This window comes from Equus przewalskii, chromosome 12, assembly GCF_037783145.1.
Source record: "Equus przewalskii isolate Varuska chromosome 12, EquPr2, whole genome shotgun sequence".
Taxonomy (NCBI): Eukaryota; Metazoa; Chordata; class Mammalia; order Perissodactyla; family Equidae; genus Equus; species Equus przewalskii.
The window spans coordinates 10,286,639-10,299,650 of record NC_091842.1 but is presented as its reverse complement, the minus strand read 5'-3'; the positions used below and the strand labels follow the sequence as shown (position 1 = coordinate 10,299,650).

General features: G+C 55.0%; 1 protein-coding gene and 1 long non-coding RNA gene across 9 annotated transcripts in view; one reads left to right on the top strand and one right to left on the bottom strand.

Moving 5' to 3' along the window:
• Positions 1-13,012, top strand: part of DTX2 (deltex E3 ubiquitin ligase 2) — a 34,731-nt gene that overhangs the window by 12,501 nt on the left and 9,218 nt on the right. For all 8 annotated transcript variants that reach the window (XM_070566402.1, XM_070566404.1, XM_070566398.1 and 5 more), the window contains 3 exons: positions 133-481; positions 2,163-2,802; positions 8,856-8,956. In XM_070566402.1, the coding sequence (XP_070422503.1) occupies positions 214-481; positions 2,163-2,802; positions 8,856-8,956 (1,009 nt within the window). In that variant the 5' untranslated portion in view covers positions 133-213. The remainder of the gene's footprint in view (positions 1-132; positions 482-2,162; positions 2,803-8,855; positions 8,957-13,012) is intronic.
• LOC139074717 (uncharacterized) lies at positions 7,775-12,732 on the bottom strand. The gene is made up of 2 exons (XR_011524393.1): positions 12,142-12,732; positions 7,775-10,152 (listed from the first exon to the last, which is right to left on the bottom strand). It is a non-coding gene; the product is annotated as an uncharacterized lncRNA (long non-coding RNA).

The following is a 13,012-nucleotide window of genomic DNA, read 5'->3' as shown; positions in this document are numbered from 1 at the left end:
CTTGCTTCACGATGCCCTTAAGGTGTTTGGAAAAAACCGACTGTGGAAGAGCATGATTTTTTCCCTGCTCTGAGGCCATCTCTGGCAGGGCCACTGTGTGTGTCGGTAACTGCTTGTCTGTCCTGTTTGCAGGTCTGCTGGAAGCACTGGGCGATGAACCCAAGACTCCAGCCCAGAGTGGTCTAAAGCTTTTTGGGAGGAGTCCTGGGGAAGATGGCCATGGCCCCAAGCCCTTCCCTGGCTCAGGTGTATGCCAGCCCCGTGGCAGTGGCCGTGTGGGAATGGCAGGACGGGCTGGGCACCTGGCATCCCTACAGTGCCACTGTCTGCAGCTACATCGAGCAGCAATTTGTCCAGCAGAAGGGCCAGCGCTTTGGCCTAGGGAGCCTGGCCCACAGCATCCCCTTAGGCCAAGCTGACCCCTCACTGGCCCCGTACATCATCGACCTCCCCAGCTGGACCCAGTTCCGCCAGGACACGGGTAAGACACTTCTTGCCTCTAGTACATGTCTGAACACCTGCTTTGGGGTGGGTGCCATGCTACGTGTCGGGGTTATAGAAGTGACTCTCAGAGCTTCGTCCTGTCCCTGAAATGCAGGCGATCGGGAGGCGGGTGCTGTGAGTGATGGCAGGTACCACACTGTATGCAATGTCCCCCTTAGTAGGAGAGCATGCCTTGGGAGCACAGTTAGAGGCCTTCCCAGCCCCTTTTCCCTTGTCTTCCAAACCAAAGATGCCTCTCTCTACCTGCAGAGATTCGAAGGCAAGCAGGCTGGCATGAAGGTAGTATGCCATGCTGATTAGGAGGGCCTGGTGCTGAATACTGCTCCACTGCACTGTAACTCTGTGTCCTGGGCAGGTTGCTTCACTCTCCTGTGTACCTGTGTTTGTTTTGTGTGTGTGTGTGTTTTTCGTCTTCTTGTCCCCAAAGCCCCCCAGTGCATAGTTGTATATTCTAGTTGTAGGTCCTTCTAGTTGTGCTGTTGGATGCCATCTCAGCATGGCTCGACAAGCGGTGCTAGGTCCGCACCCAGGATCCGAACCGGTGAAACCCTGGACCGCCAAAGTGGAGTGCGTGAACTTAACCGCTCGGCCATGAGGCTGGCCCCACTTTGTGTTTTGGTCAGTGTTACTGTGAATGGGGCCACCGGCTTCCTCCCGGTGCTATACCCTGTCCGTCTAACTCAGTGGTTCTCAACTGGGAGTGATTTTTGTCTCCCAGGGCGTTTGACAATGTTTGGAGGCATTTTTGATTATCGTGACTATGGTGGGGAGAGGTGCTACTGGCATCTAGGGGTGGAGGCCAGGGATGCTACTAAACATCCTACAATGTACAGGACTGGCCCCATGACAAAGAATTATTGGCCCAGGGGCTGGCCCCATGGCCGAGTGGTTAAGTTTGCAGGGATCAGCTTTTGGCAAGTGCTGTTGGAAGCATGGCCCAAAGTGGTCTTTTTTCTTTTTTTCCTCAATCTTCAGGTTTGGTTTATTAAGAATAATAGCTACCCATGGGGTGCTTCCCAGTAGTTGCTACTTGAGAAGTCGAAGGGAATGGCAGATCCATATAAAAGAATTATGTAACAATTATTGAGTTTTACGAGGTGGTAGAGACATAGGAAGTCCTTAAGGCATGATACATGAAAACGGCAGGAAGTTTCCAGTGTGGTCAGCAGCCACCTAAGTGCACGTGCTTGAAAGACTGGATGGGAAGAAAGGCCTTGCCATATAAACTGTGTGCCTTCCTTTTGGTGGTTGGGTTACAGGTGATTTAATTTTCTTTGTTCTCTTTTGTTTTCAGTTTTTTAAGTGGGGCTGTATAGGTTTCAGCATTAGAAATCTGAGGAGCTTCCTGGAGTCTGAGCCACAGCTGTTCTTTGTCCTAAGCTTCCAGCATCCCTGCCTCCTGGCGAGGATCGCAGCTACCCTTCTGCTGTTTGATCTCTTTGGGCCCCAGTTTCTTTACCTCGAGAGCTGTCTACCCTTCACCCAAAATTTGGGAAAAATAACCAATGCCAGCCTTTAGGTCAAATAACAACATGACCATAGATGCACTGTGATCATACTGGTTTATTTTGGTTGTGGGAAAATGAATTTTTAAACTCTCTTGGTTTTGGGGGGCTTGCAGATTAACCATTTATGTGTAAATATTCCTTTTAAAACAGGCACCATGCGGTCTGTGCGGAGACACCTGTTTCCCCAGCACTCAGCCCCTGGTCGGGGCATCATCTGGGAGTGGCTGAGTGACGACGGCTCCTGGACAGCGTATGAAGCCAGCGTCTGTGACTATCTGGAGCAGCAGGTGGCCAGGGGCAACCAGCTTGTGGACTTGGCCCCCCTGGGGTACAACTATACTGTCAACTACAGCACCCACACGCAGACCAACAAGACTTCGAGCTTCTGCCGTAGCGTGCGGCGCCAGGCAGGGCCCCCTTACCCGGTGACCACCATCATTGCTCCACCAGGCCACACAGGAGTCGCCTGCTCTTGCCATCAGTGCCTCAACAGCGGCAGAACTGGCCCCGTGTCGGGCCGCTACCGCCACTCCATGACCAACCTCCCCGCGTACCCTGTCTCCCAGCATCCCCACAGGACCGCCATTGCCTTTGGGGCCCACCAGGCCTTTGCCCCATACAACAAGCCCTCACTCTCTGGGGCCAGGTCTGCGCCCAGGCTGAACACCACCAACCCCTGGGGTGGGGTGCCGCCGCCCTCCCTGGGGAACCAGCCCCTCTACCGCTCCAGCCTCTCCCACCTGGGAGCGCAGCACCAGCCCCCAGCACCGTCCACTGCCAGTGGAGCCAGGTATCTTGCCTTATGGAGGGTTGTTTTGTCCACCCGCATGCCTTAGCAGGTTTGGGTTTCTGCTGTTACTTAGCTGGAAATTCTTGCCCAAATACCTGTCAGTCAACCTGCCTCCTTGGTCGTCCCTCCTGCGTCTCCTTGTGTGTTCAAAGGCCGTCCACGGCCTTGCGTCCCACAGAGCCTAGCTGACCTTTGTACTTGAGGGTTGGTAGTTGCCGTAGGGCTTAAACCCGGTAATGCCTTCATTCGCTCAGGAGAATCAGGCCCTCTGTGTGGAGCAGTTCATGGCCTTGTGGCTGTGCCTGTGTGCCGCATAGCTGGTGCCGTGTACCTGAGCACATTTCATTGGCTCCTCCTGTGTGCCAGGCCCTGAAGACACAGACATGAAAGATTCAGCCCCCTCCCTAAGCCCACGGTTAGGAAGGCTGTGAACCCAGTTTTGGTGCTTAAAAGTTGGTTGAAGAGAAAACAAAATGCCGAGTTAGGGGCAGTGGCAACAGGTGACACGGGACAGCCCCTGTGTTGGTGCAGTCCAGCCCAGAGCCCTCTGCACTTTGAGAAGGATGATAAAATAGGCCCCCTCCAGACCACATGGCACTTTGAAGTGAGAAAGCCCCTGGCATGGCCAGCATGTGTGTGTAGTGGGCTGCTCCCAGGTGCTCAGAGGCCCGTCACTGATGAGGTGCCTCATCACTGATCATTACTGGGAGTCTTGGGCCAGGAGAACATTCTGAGAATTCAGAGTGTTAGCTGGGATCGGGCTGATTTCTGAGAGAGGGTGACCTGGGCAGCAGGTGATGGGACATGTCGGCCTGTGGCTGCCCTGATCCCTAGGGAGTCAGTCATGTCTTGTTGATTTGAACCAACATCGGCCAGTCGGCATCGTGGTGCCGCCTCGCTCACCCAGCCCCAACCCTGCCTGCTTGACCACAGTGAGGGCTGAAGCTGCCCAGTGTGGCCAAGACCATTCTCAGCAGCTTCTTGGGCCTCTAGCATTTTTTCAAGCTAGGTTTCAGAGGACCCTGCCAGCTTCTGTAGGACACAGTGACAGCTGCCATTCACTGAGCACATATTATAGCTGGGCCCTGTTGAGCAGGCTGCGTGAGTGATTTCATGAATCCTCACGACGGCCGTGTGGTGGGTGTTGTCTTCAGCTTGCAGGTGAACACACTGAGGCTGGAGGTTGGCAGCACAGCCAACAAGTGGCAGAGCTGGAATTAAACCTAGGCCCCAGAGTGGGCTGTGGGGGACAATAGAGTTCTTGAAGCTCTCTCAGAGTCAGGGTGGGAGGGAGGCAGCAGGCGTCCTGGGGCTGAGTGTGGAGGAGTCCCGTAGACCGAGGGGCACGGGCCAGGCTGGGGCGGGCGTCTTCTGGGAGTCGAGGCGTGTGGATCGGCGATCTTTCTGGGAACTGGGAGCACAGGAGGTCTCCCTCGGGCCTTCCCTGTGGACCCTCATGTGGGCCTGAGCAGTCTGCGCTGTCCGGGCCCCCAGTGCTCCACGAGGCCTCTCTGAGAGAGGTGTGCTGTGGCTTTCTGCCCAGAGTGCTGCTCAGCAGGGCTGGAGCTGCTTCTCCTAGGTGGGCTTTGCCTCGCCTCCTGGGGCTTCTTAAGGGCTTACAAATTATCTTGAGGCAAATTTCTAGATAGTTCTAGAGCTGGGGTTCTGGGATTGAGCCAGGCGACTTAATGGGCTTTGTTGTTTTCTTCTGGTGTGGGGCTCTCCTTGGTCTCCCCTGATATTTCTCTGGGGTCTCCCCTCCCCACCCTGAGGGCCTGAGAGACTGCTGATGTGGGCTCTCCTGGCTCAGGCCAGGCAAGTTACAGAAGGGAGGGCGGGTGGGCCAGGCGGTGTTGCCTTTGCTGCTGGGCCATGCGTGTTGCTGCTTGCCCTGTGTTGTAAGCCAGGAGGGAACCAGGCCAGCTGGCTGTGCTAGTCGAAACAGCCTCAAAGGGGCCTGCCTCCTAAGGTGGGTGTTCATCTGCATCTCCTCCAGTTTTTCAGGAGCTGGGAGGGGTGGCCCTCACTTGCATGGGCCTATCCTTGCTTTGAAAAACAGGGTTTTCCCCTATCTAATTTGTAGTGGGGCCATCCTGAGTTAACCTGTCTCTGATGGGTGTTGTAGAGCCAGAGGGGGCTTAGTAAATACCTGACCTCTTAACCCAGCAGGGCTGGGAGGATTGACAACACTTGACACTTTGGTCTCCCTGGAGGCTGTGATAGAGTTCTCCAAGCCAGATGAACGGCAGGAGCATTAGGTGAAAGTTGCCATGTGGGAACGCAGTGGGGCGGGCAACGCCATGGGCTGGGGAGGCCCAGTAACTGACTGTATTTGCTGGTAGCCTCTTGAAATAACACTGGAGCGAGCGAAATCAAAATTTGTGGAAGTGTTGTGGTTTCAAATGGCTTCTTGCTCAATCTGGGTAAAATTCTGGCTGACTGATTTCCTTGGGCCCCGGGAGGCTCTCTCGGTAGACAGTAATACATCAAGAAGGTGCGTCATTTGTCACACAGCTGCAGGGCTTAAGTAAATTCCTGGTAGCTGAAGTTTTATCCCTTTAAGCACCAATATTTGTTTTGATGATGTTAGGTGGAAAACTTTCCAAAATGTGTCACGCACACTCTTGTCTTTAATAGAGGGTGTGCCGGCTTGTCGAGTATTTCGATGACTTGGGGTGATGGTTATGACCAGTGGCCTGTTGCAGTTTTGCTGTGGCTGAGCCTCAAGGCACTTTGCTCTGCACTAGAAGTGCCTCTCCCAGGTTGCTTTCTTCGGCCATGTTCTTGCTGCTGCTGCTCTCTAGCCTCTAAAAGTGCCCCCACCTCCCCCCCCCCCCCCACCGCCTGCCGTCAGCCTGGCTCTTTAGGCTGGAGTGATTGGAGACCTGGGCTTCAGGTGGGGCCCCGGGTCAGCTCTGTTCCTGGTCTACGTCTCTCTTCCCCTCGTAAGACTGAGGAGTGGGCCGAACAGTTCCTGAAGTTTCCTTTTGCTCTAATATCACTGTGCCTTTCAGGATGTAGTGAGGGCCCTTCAGCTCTCCTGTACCCACTTTGCTCCTCTGAGACCTGGGAAACAATGCACATTTGTGTCAGGCTGCAGATTGAGCCTCATGCCCGCCCTGAGGGCACACAGCCTTGTGTGGAACGGGCACTAGAAGTGGGGTCTCCAGGCTTCACACCTTCTGCTTCTTGTATTGCACAAGCTGTCACAGGTTCCCCAGGGCCAACCTGAACCAGAAACTGGGGGCGGCTGAGGAAGGCTTTGCATTTCCTTACTGCCCAGCCTCCCAGCTCTGCCCCTTGCCTGGGGCTGTCAAATCCTGTCTTCAGAGAGGCCCAGACATCCTCCTGTCTCATGTTCTCAGCTCCGTTTGGAAGCTCCTCCAAATGCTCCCAGACAGGAAAGCTAGGTAGGGCCTACTAGGTAGACCCAGAAGCTGGAGGTGGGCGGGGGTGCCTGAGGCAGTGACTGGAGAAATTCTCAAAGCAGGGCACTTCATGGGGCAAATGGTGCCTACATCGGGGAACACTGTGCTAGTCTGAGCCTTTGAGGACGGTGGAGGGGGCTTGGTAACCTCTGAGGTTCTGTCCACCCCTGAGAGGCCCTGTCTTAGGAACTGCTGGATGCTTTTACTGCTCATTCCTTCTGATCCAGGAACATATGGAGGAGGAACCCGGGATAAGTCACGAAGGAAGTGGCAGCATTGTGAGACTCCTGTGCAGAGCATACTGGTTCCTGGTCCCAGTTCCAGGCCGGGCTGCCATTTGGAAGCCTCACTCCCTGTCTGCTTTCTGCTCCAGTTCTTGGTGGTGGAACCTGAAACTAGGCCTTCTGCCTCAGATGCATGCCTTTCCCTGGCGAAAGAAGACCCCACTTCGTGGCCCCCTCCGGTGATGGCTAGCTCACTGAGTAGCCACCTAGTTTTGGGGAGTTGTAGAGCCAGGCTTCGGCTTCCCAGCTTCCTAGCTAAAGGCTCAAGCTCAGTGCTCCCTGTAGGGTTGGCTTGGGAGAGGAAGCGTGCCGGCAAGGGCTGTAGCTTCTCGAATTCCTTCACTTATAGAACCTGAGAATTGGAAAGACCATCAGAGATTATCTTCCTTTAAGAAAATGAAATGGAGAAACAGGCTCAGCAGGTGGAGGGACTTGCTCCAGATTAAGTAGTTTAGTGGGGCTGAAACCTTAGCCCAGGGGTGAAGGCCCAGCCTGCCTTCCACTGCATTTTCAGCACTCCAGATCCAGTTCCATCCTTCTCCTGGTGTTGAGAATAGTTGAGGAGGGCGAGAAGCTGCTATTTGAGTGACCTGGCCACACAGGTTATTCTCTTTCAGGTTGTTCACAGAAATAAAAACAGAACAACCTCTTTCTTCACTCGGACGAATACCGGAGCACTCGCTGTGCTCCAGACCCTGTGTGAGGCCCTGGCGGCTTCAGCACCAGCAGGGTATGAGGTTTTCTGGTTTGGATCAGAACCAGCCAGCTCCCTGTAGTTTCCACCCGTGGGCTCTGTGACCCATGGCTGGTCGTAGGGAAGGATCTGGGGCAGCTTCCAGAAGCAGTTGCTGTACCCAGGCAGGTTGTCGGGTTGCTGGCAGCTGGAAGAGTGGCACAGTGGACTGGAGCCATCCTTTATTTCCTGAGCACCTTCCCAGTTCCTGGCTCCAGCCTGGGCCCAGTGGAACAGAGGTGAACGCGCCCAGGCCCTGTCCTTGGGGAGCTGCAGTGTAGGGACTCCGTGGGAGGGTTCCCTAACCTTTCCCATTTCATCATCTGTCACGTGGGTAGGGATGCATTGGAGGACACAGGAATTGGCAGGGGGAGGAGGTGGCAGGCATCTCGGGCAGTCTACACCAACTGTTCTCCAGTGTGGAGCTCCCCCCAGCCATAACGGCAAGGATTTGTTACCATCTTAAAAATATAATGGCTTAAAACCAAACGAGTGACTCAAACATAGTCACTGTGGGAAGCAAGACCCTCAATAAAAAATAGTTCCCTTTATTTTGAACTAATTTTAGGTTTACTAAAAGGTTACAAAAATAGTACAGTTTCCCTGTCTCCCTCCCTCGACTTCTCACCTGTTAACATCTTTCATAATAAACACAATGCAGTGGTCAGAGCCAGAGAACTGCCATCGGTGCGATACGATTAGCTGAACCAAAGACTTCTTTCGATTCTCACCAGTTTTCCCGCTACTGTTCTCTGTCTGTTCCAGGATCCCACTTTGCATCTGGTTGTCATTTCTCCTCCTCCTTCTGTCAGTAACAGTTCCTCACTTTTGCTTCATCTTCCATAACCTTGACACCTTTGAACAGTTGCTTTGTCGAATGTTCCTTAATTTGGGCTTGTCGGTGTTTTCTCACGATTGGAGTGAGGTTACGCAGCCGTGGCAGGAACCACAAACATGGCGCTTGTCCTTCTCGGAGCATCGTTTCTTGGGCTTCCTGATGCTGACGGGTCATATTACTGGTGGTGTTGGTCCTGATCACTTGTTAGAGTGACTCCTGCCGGTTTCCCCTCTATGGGTACCGTGGAGCCCTTATTTGGATGAAGTTAGCGAGCTCAAAATTCTTCCGGGATTGTCTGCAGGGTCTCGGAATTGCCCAGGGCAACCTTGTTTGACAGTTAAAGCTTCCTTCTTTTTACAAGGAAGAGACTCGTGCCCCGCAGTGTTCTTCCTGTCACTGTCTTGTCCCCGCCTGCCCTTCCTTCCCCTCCCCAACACCTGGCCTGGAATGTGACTTTCATCACTTAATTTTCCCAGAGCAAGTGATGGGCCAGGCTCTGGGCTTAACATCTTAAGTATTCAGATTCTCTAAGGTAGTTTGGGTCTAAGAGTGGTGAAATTCACATTTCTTTGCTCCTCTTTCTAGATCCTTTTCTTCAGGGTCTTTAATTTAAAAAAAGAAAAGAAAAGCCCTCACTCACAGAAGCCATAGAAAGTGAGGCTGTGAGCTGCCTCGGCAGCACTGAGTTATTCCTGACTTGCTGTATTTCTCTGACTCTTGTTCCTGCCGAGTTGGCTGTGCATATTAAGTTCTGCTCTCTTTTCCCCCAGTGCCTCCCTCCCCAGCGGTCCCTTGCGCAGCCCTGGGAACGTCCCCACCACTGTGCCCGTGCAGATGCCGAAGCCCAGCAGGGTCCAGCAAGCCCTCGCAGGTAGGCACGCTGCTCCTGGCTTCCGGAACAGACTGTGTCCAGCAGGGCCTGGTAGGGTGGGGAGGACGTTGTGGGCGGGGGTCTTGTTATCCTCTGTGTTCTCATGGAAACCCAAAAGGGCTCCATGGGGGGCAGTACCTCTTTTTGGTGATGATGTACCCCTAGTGAGTGAGCCTGTGGTGCCCCCTACTTTGTCTCTCAAGAGGAGTCATGCCTGATGACTGTGGGTGCCCTGGTGTGGACCTCTCCCCATCCTTTAAATTTTTGCGTCACCTTGAATTAGGGTTCCAGAATTACTTTTCTGTCCTGAAATGCTTTAGGCGTTTCCCTTAAGGGGCCCTTTGGGGGACGCAGAGGACTATTTTGGCTAGAGTTATGCTTCAGATAGTGGCTTTTGTATCCAACTAGGTGTTTTGTTAACCATACGTCTTTGAACTGTTTTCAGAATTCCTTTTACAGGTGTTAGGGAGCCACTGAAAGTTACTTTTTAACTTGTAGGAAATATACAGTATGTAGAAAGATAGACTGAGGAGTGTGGTGAACCTCCATCCTTTAAAGGGAGCAAGGTAACCAGAGTCTGTGTGTCAGGTGGGTCACTGTGCTAGCACAGGGCACAGGAGGGACCAGGCCCAGGGCAGGGAGACCGATGTGGAGCCTGACTCCATGCTCAGGTGAGCCAGCTGAGGCCTGGTGGGGCTGGGGCCGGGGGCCAGAGGTGAGAGCTTGTGACCTGGTGCTTGGATTGGTTCTGAGCGAGGAGGAGTAGAATGAGGCCTGGTGCGCAGCTGCCCATGGCGCTGCTGTAACCGGTCACCATCACTGATGGGGATCACTAGGGCCTTCACATGTGTGTGAATTCTTTCATCCCAATAACAACTGTGTCAGGTAAGAGCTTTTATTCCCATTTTACGTTTGAAGAAATGAGGCTCAAAGAATTCCACAAACTTCCCAAGGTCAGCCAGCCAGTCGGTGGCAGAGCTAGGATTCAGCCCCAGGTCCTCTTGGCCTCAGAATCTGGGCTCTTCGTGGATACTCCTGAGTCTGGTGGGGTGCTGGCTGTGGTTGTAGACAGGCAGAGCTGTCCTGGGGCAGTGGGAGTTCAGATGTGCAGCTCAGAGGAGCAGGCTGGGGTGGCCTCTGCCCCCCGGGGAGCGTGTGAACTCAGAGGCCGCAGTGGGCCGCCGGGAAAAAGAGCCCTTGGAGGAAATGGAAGGACCAGTTAGAGAGGTGGTGGAAGGTGTGGGAGTGGGGCGGGAAAGCCCAGAGGGGAGCCCCTGCCCAGCGGGCTCTGTGGAGCCTGCTTCAGCTGCTCGGCCATCAGCCCTCTGCTGGGGCAGAGAGAACAGTGGGCAAAGATATGGTGACTAGAAAGCTCCTGCCCAGTGTAGGTCTTCTCGTGCCATAGGTGAGTGGGACCTGTGTGTGTATGCGCGTGTGTGCGGTGGTGATCTTGTTGGTGAAGGGTTGTGGGTGAGTAGGCCCGGCCACACATGATCCATGCAGCTCTGTGATCACTACGGCTTTAACACAAATGTTATAACATCCTCTCTCAGTGCATCACACAAGTGGTCTGCTATTGAGCAGCTCTGGCTCCCTTTCCTCCGCTCTTGAGGCTGAGGACCCTGTCCAAGCTGCGTCCAGGTTGTCCTCAGTGTCCCTGTCGCCTTGGCTCTCAGCAATCCTGGAGGTCACCACGTATTTTAACCTCCATTTTACTCATTGGGGAAACAGATTACAGAGGTTCAGGGTTTGGTCCCAGCTAGGAAAGACAAGGGATGGGAGCCTGTGGCCAGACACCGCCTCCCTGAATGCAAGGCTCTGGCTGGTACCTGTGGGTGGGCCCATTGGCTGGGGCACCGCTGAGAAGTGGTGTCTGGAGAGTGTCTGCTCAGCCTGGACCATGTTTATGAATCGAGGAATACACACGGCCACAGTGGGCAGAGCGCTGGGGCACAGGGTTTTGCAGGTGGGCTTACAAACAAGTGGTTGTGCCGGGGAGGGACTGTGTGCCCCTCTGCACTGGCGGAGGAGGAGATCCACAGGGGAGCCACCTCCAGGTCAGGCCCAGAGTGTCTCAGGTGACAGCTTTGCCAGCGGCGGCGTGGCCCACCCTCTCCTTTATGAGAGTGTGGTGGAATGGCTGCTGAGGCTGGCACCAGGTTCCCACCCCACGCGGGAGGAGGAGTCTCTGTGCTTTATGCCGCTGCTGCCCAGACCAGACCAGTCAGCCGGGGAGGAGTGTGCTGGTCGTGAAGCCAGCTTGGTAAGGCCAGAACCGAAGGAGGGTCAGCTTGGACCCGAACCCTGGTCGCTAGACAGAAGGCCGAGCCTTGGTGTCAGGGAGGGGCTGTTTGCGCAGCTGACTGTACAGGGACTCTGGGAGCTCTGACAGATCACGTGGGAATCCTCTCGGGAACGAAGGAAAGGCCGTAGCTGTCTGAGCTGTCAGAGTTACTTGGGGATGTTAGGAGTTTAGGGGGCTGTCCCTGAACCCTTGCTGTTGGGGAAGATGTGATGGCCCACTCTTACTGTCCCTCACATCCTGGCCACTGGACTCTGCTTTTGTAGAGTGTTGGGCGTGGGAGACTCACACTTTTCCTAAGAGGGCTGACCTGCTGCTCTGTAGCCTTCTAAGTTGAGACTTCTCCATCAGTGCCTTGGATTCATGGAAATGTGTCCTGCGTTGAAAAAGGCAGGAGCTGTGTTCATGCCGGCCTCTTGGGGGCTGATGTGGTGGCCTCAGGGATGTGTTTGTTCCCAGCAGACGGGTACTGTGCACCTCCTGTGACCAGGCTTTGCTCTAGGTGCTCAGTGGAAATGGGAGACAGTCACAGAACAGATAGGCGAGTCCCTTCCAGTGGTCAGAATGCTCAGCAGAGTAAAGGGGACAGTTGGAGAGGACGTGGCCCTCTTAGATGGGGTGGTCAGGGAAGGGCTGCCTGCAGAGGTGATGTTTAAAGAGCGGTCTGGTCGAAGGGAGGGAGCTAGTAGATGTTGGGGGAAGAGGTCATGGTCAGTACAAAGGCCCAGGATCTCCTAAGGAATTGTTCCCATTCTCTCCATCTTTCCGCCCCCTGTGCCTGCTTGTCATTCGGTCTGCTGACCGTTAGTTCCCAGGGGAACCCACCTTTGAGCCCCTTGGGACGCTTGGGAGCAACCTTGGGATGCTGCTGGTGCTGCATTACCTGATGAACGGGCGCTCAGGGTCCAGCCTTGGTCTTCTGATGTGCGCTTCAGCGTCTCCTGCTGAGCGGCCACGCACCACACCCTGTCCATCTTGGCTGTGCTGCTCCGACTGGCCTCGCTTCTGCCCGACTGGGCGCGTATGCTGCATTGAGAGCTGTTCTTTGGGTAGAGGTCACAGTGGCTGGCCCTGGTGGATCTCTAGGCCAGGTTTCCCCTCACCCCTCCGGAGGGGTAGTGCTGTCTATCTGTCCTGTCCTGGGCCAAGAATGGGGCCCAGCGGGGCCAGGCCCTCCACTTCCTACCCCAGGCTGACTGTTGTGCCCAGCCTTCCAGCCAGATCCTGAGCTGGGCAGGAGGTGCTTTTGAGCCAGACTGAGGACAGGGAGGGTTGGGTAGGTGGTGCTGCAGTCAGCAGGGTAGATGGAGGGTGTGGCAGTAACAGGGGCTCCAGCAGGAGGACGTCCTGTGTTCCAGGAAGTGTATGTCGGGTCCTCAGGGAGTGAGAAAGGAGCATTGTGGGGTGAGCATCCCACTAGGACGGGTGTGGAGCTCCTGGCTGGGGAGTGAGGCTTCCCCCAGCAGGCATCGGAAAGGAGTGACAAGAACGGACAGTCCTTGGCACACTGCCTGACGCCACTCCCTCCCCCTGTGGGTGTGCCCGCCATGCTACCGCCCAGGGCAGACGAGCTGTCTGAGCCTCGGCTGAGGGCACCAGAGAAGAAAGCCACAGCCCGGGACCTCTGCTGCTCCAGAGGAGCAGTCACAGGGGCCGTGGGATGCCTCCGTGTTGGAGCAGACCTGGGGACACATGCCTGCTCACCCACCCTGGTGAGGGCGCTGAAGGCACTGAGACAGCCAGGTGGGGCGTGG